Genomic DNA, 13,932 nt, shown 5'->3' on the forward strand with positions numbered 1-13,932 from the left:
GGAATGAACCACCAACTATCCCGGTACATTCTTTACGCAGCGGATGCCCTTACAGCTGCAAACCAGTACTGGAAAACAACCATACACACTCATTCACACACACTTATACACTACAACCATTTTAGTTCATCCAAACACCAACTGGGCCAGCTGGGACTCAAACCAGTGACCAGCATAATTATTATGCTGCACTGTTATTGTTTTATATGCCATTAAATCATTCTTTAGTCTTTTGGTTGGTAATTTATTATACTTAAATGACATGTCAGAGGGTGCCTTCTGTAAAAAGTTGTAAAAAATGAATGAATCAATTAATAAAAACGGCACATTATGGGGGATTAAGAAAAGTTGATTTGATGCTTGAATATGACACTGAACCCAACTTCATTCAGAATATCTTCTTTTGTGTCCTAAAGAAAAAGGTTATTGTTTCTAACAGCATGAAGGGGAACTAATGAAGACTTTTCAGTGGCATGTAAACTGTCCCGTTAAGGAAGTAATTTCCTGTTTTCCTGTCAGAGTTGTTTTAGAATGTGTATTTATCATTTATCATGCTGAAACGCATTTGCATATTTTAATGCAATATTCATTTGTGTTGCAGGTATCCAGGAAGGAAATGAATGCACTAAATGTAAAAACGACTGGGCCCTGAGGGTGGCGATTGCACTTCTGTATGTGCTTTGTGCACTGCTCACCATAGCTGTGGCTGTGCTGGGATACAAAGGTAGGAAGTCTTTCGCTCATTGACTTTGAAGATTCTCTCTCATTCATTCATCTTTTAGAGAGAGATGTGATGAGCATCGTTATATATCAGCCTACTATGCTTTCACAGAGACTTAAACAACAGCACAGTGCAGGTTCATTGGGTTTATATCTTATCGAGTGAACACTGTATGTATCAGGAATGTGCCAGAATTGAACCTTTTCCATAATTTCAACAGTTCAGTTTTGAACTTTGGCTCACTTCGTTATTTCTCCTGACATAAGGCAACCTTATTGCACTGTAGTTTTCCAAAAATTGTCAACCGGACTATCACAGTGAAATCTGTTTTCTGTATTAGCCTGGAAAATCAGGATTGCTGTGAAACTGAGCATCACAGTATATTTTGTCTGGTGCCAGAAACCAGGATTAGATAATGCACGCTGTTGCCTTCCAGATGAGCATGGTAAATTTGAGATATTTCAACAGGGTTCGAATGGAGTTTATTATTCAAGTACATTCAGTCAGTCATATTTTCAATAATGCAGACGGACTGACAGATGGATAATAGACTTTTAAAACACAAATCAAACATAAATTAAGTGGCAGCCATAAATAATCCCACCTGACTCCTCTCTCATCTTCCACCATCGCTGCTCCTCCTTTTATCCTTCTGGAGCTCTTCCATGAGTGGGAAGAAAGAAAGGAAGAAAGAAAGAAAGAAAGAAAGAAAGAAAGAAAAGGAGGATGCAATAAAGAAGCAAAGAAGTAAATAAAGAAAAAAGACATGAAAGAAAAAAATGTAAGACAAAAGACATTAAAAAATAAGAAAGAAAATAGAGAAGGAGGGTGGATGGAGGGTTGGATGGATGGAAATAAGGCCTGAAAGAGAGAAGGTTGGGCAGAAGATTACACTGAAAGATGCATAGACAGAGAGAGAAAATTGAAGAAAAGGAGAATGGATGATAGATGGAAGAAAAGAATGAAGTAAAGAAAGAAAGAAAAAGACATGAAAGAAAAAAGAAAATAGAAAAGGATGGATTGATGGGGGGTTGGATAGATGGATGGATGGATGGATGGATGGATAAGATGTTTGAAAAAGAGAAGGTTGAGCAGAAGTTTACAATAAAAGATGCATAGACAGAAAGTAGAAAGAAAGTAGAAAAGGAGGATGGATGGATGGATGGATGGATGGATGGATGGATGGATGGATGGATGGATGGATGGATGGATGGATGGATGGATGATGGATGATGTTTAGATGGATGTATGGATGGAAGTAAGAAATAAGGAAAAAAGTAGGAAGACATGAAAGAAAGAACAAAGCTATGAAAAAATGAAGTAAAAAACATGAAAATAAAAAGAAAGAAGAAAAGGAGGATGGATGAGTGAATGTATGGAAAGAAGATCAGAAAGAGAGAAGGTTGGGCAGAAGATTACAACAAACGATACATAAACAGATAGAAAGAAAGATTGAAGAAAAGGAAGAGAGAATGGATGGAAAGAAAGAAGACATGAAAAGTAGAAAAGGAGGATGGATGGATGGATGGATGGATGGATGGATGGATGGATGGATGGATGGATGGATGGATGGATGGATGGATGGATGGACAGAGGGCCAGAAAGAGACGGTTGGGCAGAAAATTACAAAAAAGAAGGAAGTAAACAAAGAAAAAAGGAAAGAAAGAAAGAAAGAAAGAAAGAAAGAAAGAAAGAAAGAAAGAAAGAAAGAAAGAAAGAAAGAAAGAAAGAAAGAAAGAAATATGGATGCATGGATTGATGGTTAGAAAAAAGAAGTGTGATTATTGTCTTATTTCATCCTTGTGTCTTTGAATGCAACAAATGATTTCTACAAGTCACCCAGATCTGTTCTTGAAATGGCTCCATCTTATTTCCCTTTAAAAGTGTTTGAAGTGACGCTCCAGAATCTCCACCGACTCCACATGACACCTGTGCTTCACTAAAGCATTAAAACCAACCAGACCAGAAGACCATGTAAAGCTGCGAGGGGCACTGCATAAGATTTCATACCTCAGCAACCATTTGCAGTACCAAAACGCACAAGCTGAATGACAGAGACCATGTGGCATTCTGAATACAGTATGAATGTCTTCTGCTGGCAGTGCCAACTGGATCTAATTCTGTATCACTACTAAAATTTCGGCCTGAACAACTTTATACCAACAGGAGTTCTTATTGCACGTTCAGATTTGGTCCGGTGAGTGGCTGGATGTTTAAACTGATTCACACACAGCTAAAGTATCATTCGACTAAACTCCATTCAAAAATAACACCGCATATACAGGAAAACAAAAAGAAAGGAGAGGGAGGGCGAGAGACAGAGAGAAAGAACTGGCAGTGTTGACCTCCCGCTGAAAGACTCCCAGTGTGAAAATGACCAACAAGCCTTTGAAATGGACCTCCGTGTTTTGTTTTTCCCCTACAGCATATATTTGTTTTGTGTTTAGTTACACAAGCGCAGTCAGGAATGCTAACACCCTGGATCTTTGATGTGTTTGAGTTAGCTGGCAGCAGATCGCCGAGTGCTGCATGTCTCAATGAAACGCAAGTTAAAAAACAGTGAGACCAAATACACTGGAGAGCGAAGATGATGACTTTATTTTTGCATGCAAGTCTGACCGCTGCTGAGATATTGAATAGGATAAACACAGCGATCGAAGGGGGGGATCTGAAGCCATTCCGGGACTTTGTCTGAATAGCCTGTAAGACCACGTCCCAAAGCAAATGATAAATGTGGCAGTTGGTATTTTAATCATATACCTCTCACCAAACGGATGATGCATAGTGATAGCGCCATCTAGTGGTAAACAACAACATGCAACTCCAGCATGAGGACTAATGTAAGACGTTTACAGCATTGTATAAGATAATAAATGGTCTGGTCATGGTCGGAGTTGGTTATATTAACATTTTAGCCCTCAGGCATTTTTAACTGGGGTTTCATTATTGTACAAATCAGGGATGAGAGCAGAATCTGTCCTTGAATGGCTGTAGTGGTGCCAGCAAGACTGCTGGGAATCACCACAAAGGCTCAGGAGATGCTCCGATAACAACTCCTCAGGATCCACTCCAAATTCCAAAGGAAATGAAGTGTCGTGCATTTCCTGCATGACTGGGTGTGTGGAATGTATGTTGCATTTTTATGCATATGCTCTGTATGACTTGACAACGCTAAATCGTCTGCACAGCTCAAAACAATCAGCATATTGGAGGAAATGATTTCATTGTCTATCAAGAAGCTTTTTGACCCATGAAAGTGCTACATCAGGGTTTACAGTACACTAGTCTGACTTGACATCTATAATGTGTGTCCTGCAGTGGTCCAGAGGATGGATAATGTAACAGAGGGTATGCAAAATTATGGAGGGAAAATCACGGCTGTAGAGACTGATCTTAAGAAACTTGGTAAGTCCAACAGACTCCAGTAGAGAGTAAATATCATACATAACTGACTCATTCATGCTATGGACCTGTTCTTAAGTCCTGGAATTAAGAGCACAAGTAGTTGAGGGAGACTCATTGCTGCTTATGCCTATCCCTACTGTTTAAACAGATTAATTGTACAGATGTGGCTACTAAGAATGCACAAGTGAATGAAAGTGACCTCACACAATGCTGCAGTACTGCGTGGCACAGCACAAAATAGCAAGAGAGACATGACCAGCAGGGGGCAGTTATGTAACATAGTGAACATACTGAACTGATATACTGTAGCAGCGCACAGGTGGAGAAGCAAAGGAAATTTCTTCCTTTAATCCTAAAATCATTTGACAAAAAAACTAATGAGCCTTTGTAAAATTAAAATTTAATTTATTTATATTATATTGTTTATATCTATATTGTTATAACTTTTGTTTGTCTTATATTACTTTATTTATTTAATGTTTTTATTATATCCAATATTTGTAATTCCTCAAATGATTTCAAAACAGCTTCAGCTATTTTATCTAGAGCAATGAAATTGTGTTAAGCCTACAAAAGTGGATACGTAATTTGTGAAGTTTTTCGTCTTTCTGTTGTATTCATATGTGAATAGAAATATGTATTCATTATCTCCAAAATAAAGAAACCTAAACGTGCATGTTTCATGCACAAACACACTTTTAAAATGTGACAAAAACTCTGGACAACTGAAAGTTACTGGCTGCTGTCTCTTTAATGCGCTTATTTTTACGCAATTATTACGCGTTATTAAAACATCAAGGAGGATACAGCAAAGAAAAATCATTTATTAAATTAAAACTAAGGTGACGCGGTGGTGGAGTAGGTAGTGCTGTCGCCTCACAGCAAGAAGGTCGCTAGTTCGAACTTCGGAGAGATAAGCTGGCATTTCTGTGTGGAGTTTACATGTTCTCCCCACGTTCACATGAGTTTCCTCCGGGTTCTCCGGTAGGTGAATTGGGAAGGCTAAATTGTCTATAATGTATGAGTGTGAATGGTTGTGTATGGATGTTTCCCAGAGATTGGTTGCGACGGGAAGGGTATCCGCTGCGTAAAACATGTGCTGGATAAGTTGGCGGCTCATTCCGCTGTGGCGGCCATAGATTAATAAATGTATGAATGAATGAATGAAACTAAAACTACTTAATTATTTTATGCACACCTTTAAATTTAAAAGAGAAACATAAGGGCGATTTTAAGCAAAATAAGACCCCTATTCTAGTAGCTATGCTTTTTCTTCCCTTATATTTATTTTATTACAAAGATAGAACTTGGGACCTTAGGCTTGCACTGGTTCAACAATGGAACAGCGGTTGTTCTTTGCACCACCTGGTGGATATGGATTTTTTTTATTTTTTATGAAAAGGCGTTTTTTGCTGCTGCAGCACTGCATGTGACTAATTGCAGCACTGCACATGAAGAAATGCGCTTTCTCAGTGGCCATATCTGTATCTACTTTCTATCACTTTCCATATTTGTTTGAGTGGAGGGCCTTGGGCTGGGGGTGCTCTACAAACAATGTAGAACAAAGTTTATTAATGACACAAAAATGTACCATTTTTATTTATATTATTATTATTATTATGAGACCTCATCGCTTTTTATATTAACTATATGTTTTCTATTGAAAGCCTGTCAAGCGATGACTTTTTAAAATTAATGACAATGTACAGCCATTTATATTACTCACTGTAGTTGTACATTTAATGTGCAGATGATCAAACGGGAGAGAAGTCAGAAAATGCTACCAGTGAACTTCACTCATTCAAGTTGGAATTTCAGACATTGCAGAAGCAGCTCAGCGACGTTATTGTGAAGACTTCCAACAACAGAGCTGTTCTCAAAGAGCTACAGCTAGCTGGTGAGGACATGCAGAGTGGACATCTCTCGCTGCGAGACCTGCTGGAGAGCAATGCCAATGTCATCAGCAAAGTAAACCACACTTTGAACACATACAACAGTCTGATTGATGGATTAAAAACAGAAACGGCGAGACTCCAGTCAGATCTCCATGTACAGACAAGTGAACAGGGCCAAAACAGCCACAGCATCAGCACTCTAAACTTTACCCAGACCCAGCAGAGGAACCTCATCAGCTCCCTCCAGAGATCAGTGGAGGACACTGGCCAGGCTGTGCAGAAGCTTAAGAATGACTATCAGAGCCTCCAGCAGGTGGCTAGGCAAACCAAAGCAGATGCTGATTGGCTGAGAGAGAAGGTGCAGAACCTTCAGGCTTTAGCGGCTAATAATTCTCTGCTGACTCGCTCTAACAGTGACTCTCTAGAGGACGTAACCTCTCAGTTAACCACACTGTCAGAGCAGGTCCAGAACACTTCGACCATCACTGACAGCCATGATCAGAGCCTGCGTGAGCTCATGGACCAGCAGCGAGATCATGATAATGCCACCTCCATTAGATTTGATGCATTAGAGGCACGTCTTGACAGCAATGAGGGGGAAATGGACCGCATAACAGGGAATGTTAGCTTTACCACGCAGCTGCTCAGAGCGATCAGTACAGACTTGAATGGTCTGCGCACGTGCTCTGAGACGGTGACCCGACACTCAGAACTGCTGCATGGGCTCAACAACAGTGTGGCTGAAACCAGGGCAGAAAGCACAGAGCTCAAAGCCCAGCAGGAGGAACTCGCTGTCAGGCTTGACAAAGAGGTCAGCAGCCTTTCCATAGTTATGGATGAAATGAAACTGGTTGACAACAAACACTCGCAGCTCATCACAAACTTCACCATCCTTCAGGGTAAGTCCTGGGTCAGGGTCTGAGTCAAAATTAATCTCTTAATCTACATAATGACTCATCTAGCATTTCTTTATTGTTGATTTTAGGTCCTCCTGGTCCAAGGGGTCCTCGGGGAGATAAAGGGTCCATGGGGCTACCTGGTAAAACTGGCCCGAAAGGTGAAAAGGGTGAAAAAGGAGCACCTGGTGATGCTGGACCTAAAGGAGAAAAGGGTCCAGCGGGACCTCCTGGTGTGCCAGGGTTGAAAGGGCCACCTGGATCAAGAGGAAGCCCTGGGCCAAAGGGTTCACGAGGATCTGGGGGCAGGCAAGGGCCTTCAGGGGAGAAAGGTGACCCTGGGATACCTGGTATGCCTGGAAGAGATGGTCAGCCTGGTCCTACTGGCCCACAAGGGCCACAGGGACTCAGAGGTCCAGCTGGACCTGCAGGACTAGAAGGAGCCCGTGGACCCGTAGGCCCCATTGGCCCACCAGGACCACCTGGATTACCAGGACTTCCTGCACCACCAATAGTTGTGCCACCAGTAGATCCACAAGGCTTTGTCAACCGCCAGGTAGCGCCGCCACCAACAACTACACCAGGTACAAGCTGTTCTTCTCATATATTTTTTTATTTTATAAATCTTTTGATAGAACGGGTAAACACTTGATCAAATAAAAAAGGGAGCTTTGTGGATTTGCAGCAAGGTAAAAAAAAGCCATGATGCATAGAACAAGCTGTTGTTGTTGAACAGTGTCATGAATGACTCTCAAGCCATTCTAAATTTATCCTTTTGCTCAACGTTTGATTTTTGAGTCATGCACAGATGGCTTGTTCGGTGTACAGGAAGGGCCATTTTTAGTGCCTGATAAATATAACCAGTGAACCTTTACTTGCTTGCCAACAACCTAATTTAAAGCATTTGACTTATAGAGATCCATCAACTTGATCACTTTTTTAGCTTTCATTTAAACACAGATTCATCGATTGGGATTTTTTAATTCAGATTTAAACAAAAGTTTTCCATGTAAGCATAGTTGTTGTTATAAGATGTTGAACTAATCAGCTGTATATCATTGATGAAATGGTGTTTCTGAAACCTGGAATGATAAAAGCAAAATGGTTTGGTGACCAGGTGAGATTATCTCAGCAACTGCAAAGCTTATAGGTTGTTCCTGGTCAATAATGAGAATTTACCCATAGTGGCCTGAAAGAAAAGTACAAACTGACAATGACGTTGGGCTTCCATGGTTCATTGATGCATGGGATCAACAATGGCTATCCCATCTAGCCAAACCAACAGAAGGTTTACTTTGGTATGATAGGTCACATAAACATTGTAGGTACTGAACTTGTGACACATGGCAGTCTGCTGCGTATGGGATGTGAAGTCACTCACAGACCAGTCAGACTGTCTAATATCCCTTAATGACTGTTGAACACTGTGACAATGCCCACACAAGCATTTGAACTGGACCATGGAAGCTGATGTGTCCCATTTTCTCTGTAGCAAATATCTTACATGGAAATTCAATGTTTAACCATTTATGCTAAAGTAATTTGGGCCCATGTTACCTACCCAATGATTGTTGGTCTGCGTGGACCAGTGTATCCTGTTAAAAGAGGCCACTTCCAGTAGAAAACCCCAGTGTCATGTAATGGTGTACCTGCTCTCCATCAAACATTAGGTAGGTAGCATGTGTCCCATTTAGGCAGCTGGTCCCTGTGTTTGGGTCATTTTTGTGTGTATTTAAGTCCATTCTTGGCTTGCTTTCACATTGCAACTTAAGTCAAAGAGAGAGAGAGAGAGTTGTGTGAATCTTGTTCACAAGATTTATTCTTTGACTTATGTTAAGTTGCTATGGAACTGCCTAAAGGGTCATTCAGATATGCTGCTTTGTTTGCTTATTTCCTGTTTTCTCATTTTAAAGCGATGATCTTTTAAAGCCAGTTTTTGATATAATTATGACATTAAATCTTTCTTTTTCTTCATATTTACGCTGCATGTCATATTTTGTCTGAACGACCTGTGCTGCTGTCGGTGTTGGACAAGACTCTTTTGTAAAAGAGATTTTAATTTTGACGTATTAATCCTATATCAAAATTTCTGAAAATTTGACAAATGAAGATATGTTTACCATTTGCTTGTTTTTAAGGATGTCCCCCTCAGTGGAAGGGCTTCAGAGAGCAATGCTATCACTTCTCAGCTCCAATGGAGAGTCTGAACTTTGATGAAGCCAAGGAAAGATGCAGCAACTTGAGTTCATCTATGCTGATTATCAATGATGAAGAAGAGCAGGTAAGCTGATCATGGATAATACTCTCAATTATGTAATATGTCATCAATAATTCATATTAATTGTGTTCAAATGGAGTTAAAACCCTTTAAATTTCCACAAAAAAAACCTTTAAATGTGTGTTAAATAAATGATCACTTTAATATCTATCACAGCTATGGATAAAGAGGCAGATTTCTGGAAAAGGCTACTTTTGGCTGGGCCTTACAGACAGCGCAGAGGAAAACATCTGGAGATGGGTGGATGGGAGCCTGCCTAACTATACGTGAGTAAACAAACTAAATATAAAAAGTGTACACAGGGTCTAAAACTAACATTTGCCAAGTGAAATAAATCAACACTGGCATGTATAAGCAACAAAGTCATTCAGCAGCTAATCAGAGACTGTATTTAATATTTCTAACAATAATTGTGAACATCACAGGGTTTAATGCACAGATGTCAAACTCTGCACAGTTTAGTTCCAACTCTAATTAAACACCTAAATCTAATTGTGTTCTTTACGCTTGTTTGAAATGAACAGGTAGGTTTGTTTATGCAGGGCTGGAACTAATTTCTGCAGGGCTCTGATTAGTGTGATTATTAAATCATAAATGTGACACACAGTGCTGTAATAATCTTTATACATGAGCAGCTCATCATCATAACCCAATTTCAGTGTCTCTACACTACCTGACAAAAGTCTTATGTTGTTTTAGGAACAACAAATAATAACTTGACTACTAGGTGTTCGTTTGGCATCAGAAGTGGCTTAAATGAAAGGCAAAGGCCTCTAGATTATGCTTATTTTACCAAAACATGATCACGCCTTAATTTTTTAATGATTTGGTTAGGACAGTAAGGTCTGACTTTGCTTAGACAATAGTGTTGTCATGGTGCAGTGGGAAAAGAATTGGTATTGTGTATGACTTCCATGAGCTTGGATGACTGCATCCATACATCTCTGCAGTGACTCAGATAACTTAATAATACATTTATCTGGAATGGCAAAGAAAGCGTTCTTGCAGGACTTGTGGAGTTCATCAAGATTCTTTGTAATCATCTTCAATGCCTCCTCCTTCATCTTACACCAGACATGCTCAATAATGTTCATATCTGGTGACTAGGCTGGCCAATCCTGGAGCACCTTGACCTTCTTTGCTTTCAGGAACTTTGATGTGGAGGCTGAAGTATAAGAATAAGAGCTACCCTGCTGAAGAATTTGCCCTCTCTTGTGGTTTGTAATGTAATGGGCAGCACAAATGTCTTGATAACTCAGGCTGTTGATGTTGCCATCCACTCTGCAGATCTCTCACATGCCCTCTTACTGAATGTAACCCCAAACCATGATTTTTCTTTCATCAAACTTGACTTGTTTCCACGAGAATCTTGGGTCTATGCAGGTTCCAGTTGGTCTCTGCAGTATTTGTGATGACTATGATGCAGTTCATCTGATGATTCATCTGAAAAATGTACCTTCTGCCATTTTTTTAATCTACTTGAAGTCAAGCTATTATTTGTTACTTTTACAACTGAGATTGACGATAAGACTTTTGTCAGGTAGTGGAGTCCTAGCTAAATTGAAATTTATAATAAATAATTTAGTTCAGTTGTATTTCTTTTCAGTTTGATTATTTTATTGAAATAATTTACATAGTATTTTATGGATTTGTTTACTTTTTGTAGTTCAGTTAAAATGAAATTTAGGCCATGAAATCATTGATTTAATATATAATGCTCATCCAGTTTACATTCTGCAGCACTTTTATATTTAAATATTTGTACATATCTCTTGATTTTAATTAAAAGAAAATGGAAACCTGGTCAGCCTGATAACTGGAGCCATGGTCATGAAGCTGGTGAGGACTGCGCAGGGTTGATACACGAGGCCAGTTGGAATGACTTTTTCTGCACAGAACGCATTGGTTTTATTTGTGAACGAACTAATGAATGTAAGTACTAATCATCTAATTTGACCTCCTTTTCATTTTCATAATTTCATCTAAATTGTGCTTGTGTGTAATTAATTGGTGTCTTTTTCCATTTTCACAGCCAAAGTTCCAGTTTTATAGCATCTGTTGAATGAATGAAAAGAGAATATGATATGACAATCATAAAGACACTTGAGAAGGTTTCTGTCACAGTATCCTCTCGCTTTGGCCAGAGTGCAACATACAGTACGTGATAAACTCAAAAGTAAAGTCATCGACAATCACGACCAAGTCAATACTGCAAACTACACAAAAAACACTGATCACCAGTCACGTTAATGTTTAGATAAGTGAAAAGGCTGTAATGTATTGTAATCGTGTGACTGTAAATACCTGTCTTCCCTGTGTCATTAACAAAGCTGATGCCACATTACTCCAGTGCAATACAATGAAGCTTTGTAGCTGCTTTAATTGAAATGAAGCTTTGAACAGCCGAGCATAACGCTACAGTTAATATGTTTTAATGACTATAATCCAAAAATCGTTCACAACAGAGTTTTATATCATAAGTCTTGGAACATCATTGATGTGATTTTATATTAAAAAAATTGATAAGGTTTTGAATTTTTGAAATATTTGATTACGCAGTAGCTATGTATAAAATAGTTGTGTATTTGAACACATGTACATGTATGTAGTCATGATCAAAGACCATGTTTTTATCTGAAATAAAATATAGTAGGTATTTTTCAATATGCTTTTGACATTTTATCAGTATGTCTAAATGTGGAATGCAATGTCTGTGTTCAATACTTATTTCAATCACACATACATTATGCATATACCGATTTTACAGTATGTGTTTATACTGTGTTTACTGTGACAGTGTAACAATAACTTGTATCTATTGATTAGTAATTTTGTCAGACATATTTAGAATAAGAATCAGTTGACTGTATTTTGATTGAATATTTCCTAAAAAAAAAAAAAAGTTATTGTAAACTATAATATTAATAATAAGATAAATACACTCACCGGCCACTTTATTAGGTACGCCTGTCCAACTGCTCATTAATGCAAAATTCTAATCAGCCAGTCATATGGCAGCAACTCAATGCATTTAGGCATGTAGACATGGTCAAGACGAGTTCAAGCAGTTCAAACAGCATCAGAATGGGGAAGAAAGGGGATTAAAGTGACTCTGAATGTGGCATGTTTGTTGGTTCCAGATGGGCTGGTCTGAGTATTTCAGAAACTGCTGATCTACTGAGATTTTCAAGCACAACCGTCTCTAGGGTTTACAGAGAATAGTCAGAAAAAGAGAAAATACCCAGTGAGCGACAGTTCTGTGGTCGCAAATGCCTTGTTGATTCCAGAGGAAAATGGCCAGACTGGTTTAAGCTGATAGAAAGGCAACAGTAACTCAAATAATCACTCATTACAACTGAGGTATGCAGAAGAGCATCTCTGAATGCACAAAACCTCAAACCTTGAGGCAGATGGGCAACAGCAGTAGAAGACCACACCAAAGGTGCCACTCCTGTCAGCTAACAACAGGAAACTGAGGCTATTCACACAGGCTCACCAAAATTGGACAACAGAAGATTGGAAAAACATTGCCTGGTCTGATGAGTCTTGATTTCTGCTGCGACATTCAGGTGGTAGGGTCAGAATTTACCAATTGAGGATCATGTCAACGCCACAGCCTACCTCAGTATTGTTGCTCACCATGTCCATCCCTTTCGCAGTGTACCCATCTTCTGATGGTTACTTCCAGCAGGATAACGCACCATGACATAAAGCTTGAATCATCTAAGACTGGTTTCTTGAACATGACAATGAGTTAACTGTACACAAATGGCCTCCACAATCACCAGATATCAGTCCAATAGAGCACATTTGGGATGTGGTGAAGATTCGCATCATGTATGTGCAGCTGACAGATCTGCAGCAACTGAGTGATGCTATCATGTCAATATGGACCAAAATCTCAGAGAAATATTTCCAGTAGCTTGTTGAATCTATGCCATGAAGGATCAAGGCAATTCTGAAGGGAAAAGGAGGTCTAACCCGGTAGTAAGGTGTACCTAATAAAGTGGCTGGTAAGTGTACATTATGCATTTACCAGTTTTGCAGTATGTGTTTATATATTTTTTGTCTAAGCACAAATATTATCCATAATCATTTATACTGATTTAGTCAAAATGCCCAATGTGACAGTGTAACAATAAATTGTATCTAATAATTTAGTAATCTTGTCAGACATGTTTAGAACAAGAATCAGTTGATTGAATTTTAATTTAATATTGTTGCTAATAAAAAGTGAATAATAAACTATAATTGATTCATTAGTTGTATTAATAATAAGACATATAGATAGTTATAAAGAGCCTTGATGAAAGTGAGATTTTTCTCTAAAATGGTGGTTCCCAAAGTGGGGATCGCAGTACAATGACAGGGGCTTGCTTTGTAATTTCAAAAAGTCAAATAAATTAGATTAAACTGTTAGAATTACCATATTTTATCCATAACTCACAGAAGAAAAATACATAATTGTTTTAGAAAAAAATTGTCAACTGAGACAGCTTGCTGTTACTTTTTAGAAATGATAAAGACAAATTTAGATAAAGGGGGTTGAGGGTGGGTGGGAGCAGTTTTTCTTGATTTACGTAAGGCATTTGATACTGTTAACCATGATATTTTAATTAACAAATTAAACAATTACGATCTTTCAAAGCAAACACTAAACTGGATAAAATCATACTTAAGTGATTGGAGTCAATGTGTTCAGGTTATCTACCTTTAAACCAATTAGATTAGGAGTGC

General features: G+C 38.7%; 1 protein-coding gene and 1 long non-coding RNA gene across 4 annotated transcripts in view; one reads left to right on the plus strand and one right to left on the minus strand.

Annotated features, from left to right (window-relative positions):
• colec12 (collectin sub-family member 12) overlaps positions 1–13,492 on the plus strand; it is a 52,597-nt gene extending 39,105 nt beyond the window's left edge. The window contains exons 3-10 of one of the 2 annotated variants that reach the window (XM_073918086.1): positions 602–724; positions 4,040–4,126; positions 5,877–6,920; positions 7,007–7,501; positions 9,056–9,198; positions 9,352–9,461; positions 10,985–11,127; positions 11,228–11,859. In XM_073918086.1, the coding sequence (XP_073774187.1) occupies positions 602–724; positions 4,040–4,126; positions 5,877–6,920; positions 7,007–7,501; positions 9,056–9,198; positions 9,352–9,461; positions 10,985–11,127; positions 11,228–11,247 (2,165 nt within the window). In that variant the 3' untranslated portion in view covers positions 11,248–11,859. Of the gene's footprint in view, positions 1–601; positions 725–4,039; positions 4,127–5,876; positions 6,921–7,006; positions 7,502–9,055; positions 9,199–9,351; positions 9,462–10,984; positions 11,128–11,227 lie in introns of both variants that reach the window. The other variant, NM_001122840.1, reaches the window with a different exon arrangement.
• LOC141378367 (uncharacterized) overlaps positions 1–13,932 on the minus strand; it is a 49,054-nt gene that overhangs the window by 4,804 nt on the left and 30,318 nt on the right. The window lies entirely within an intron of this gene.

This window comes from Danio rerio, chromosome 2 (assembly GCF_049306965.1).
Source record: "Danio rerio strain Tuebingen ecotype United States chromosome 2, GRCz12tu, whole genome shotgun sequence".
NCBI lineage: Eukaryota > Metazoa > Chordata > Actinopteri > Cypriniformes > Danionidae > Danio > Danio rerio.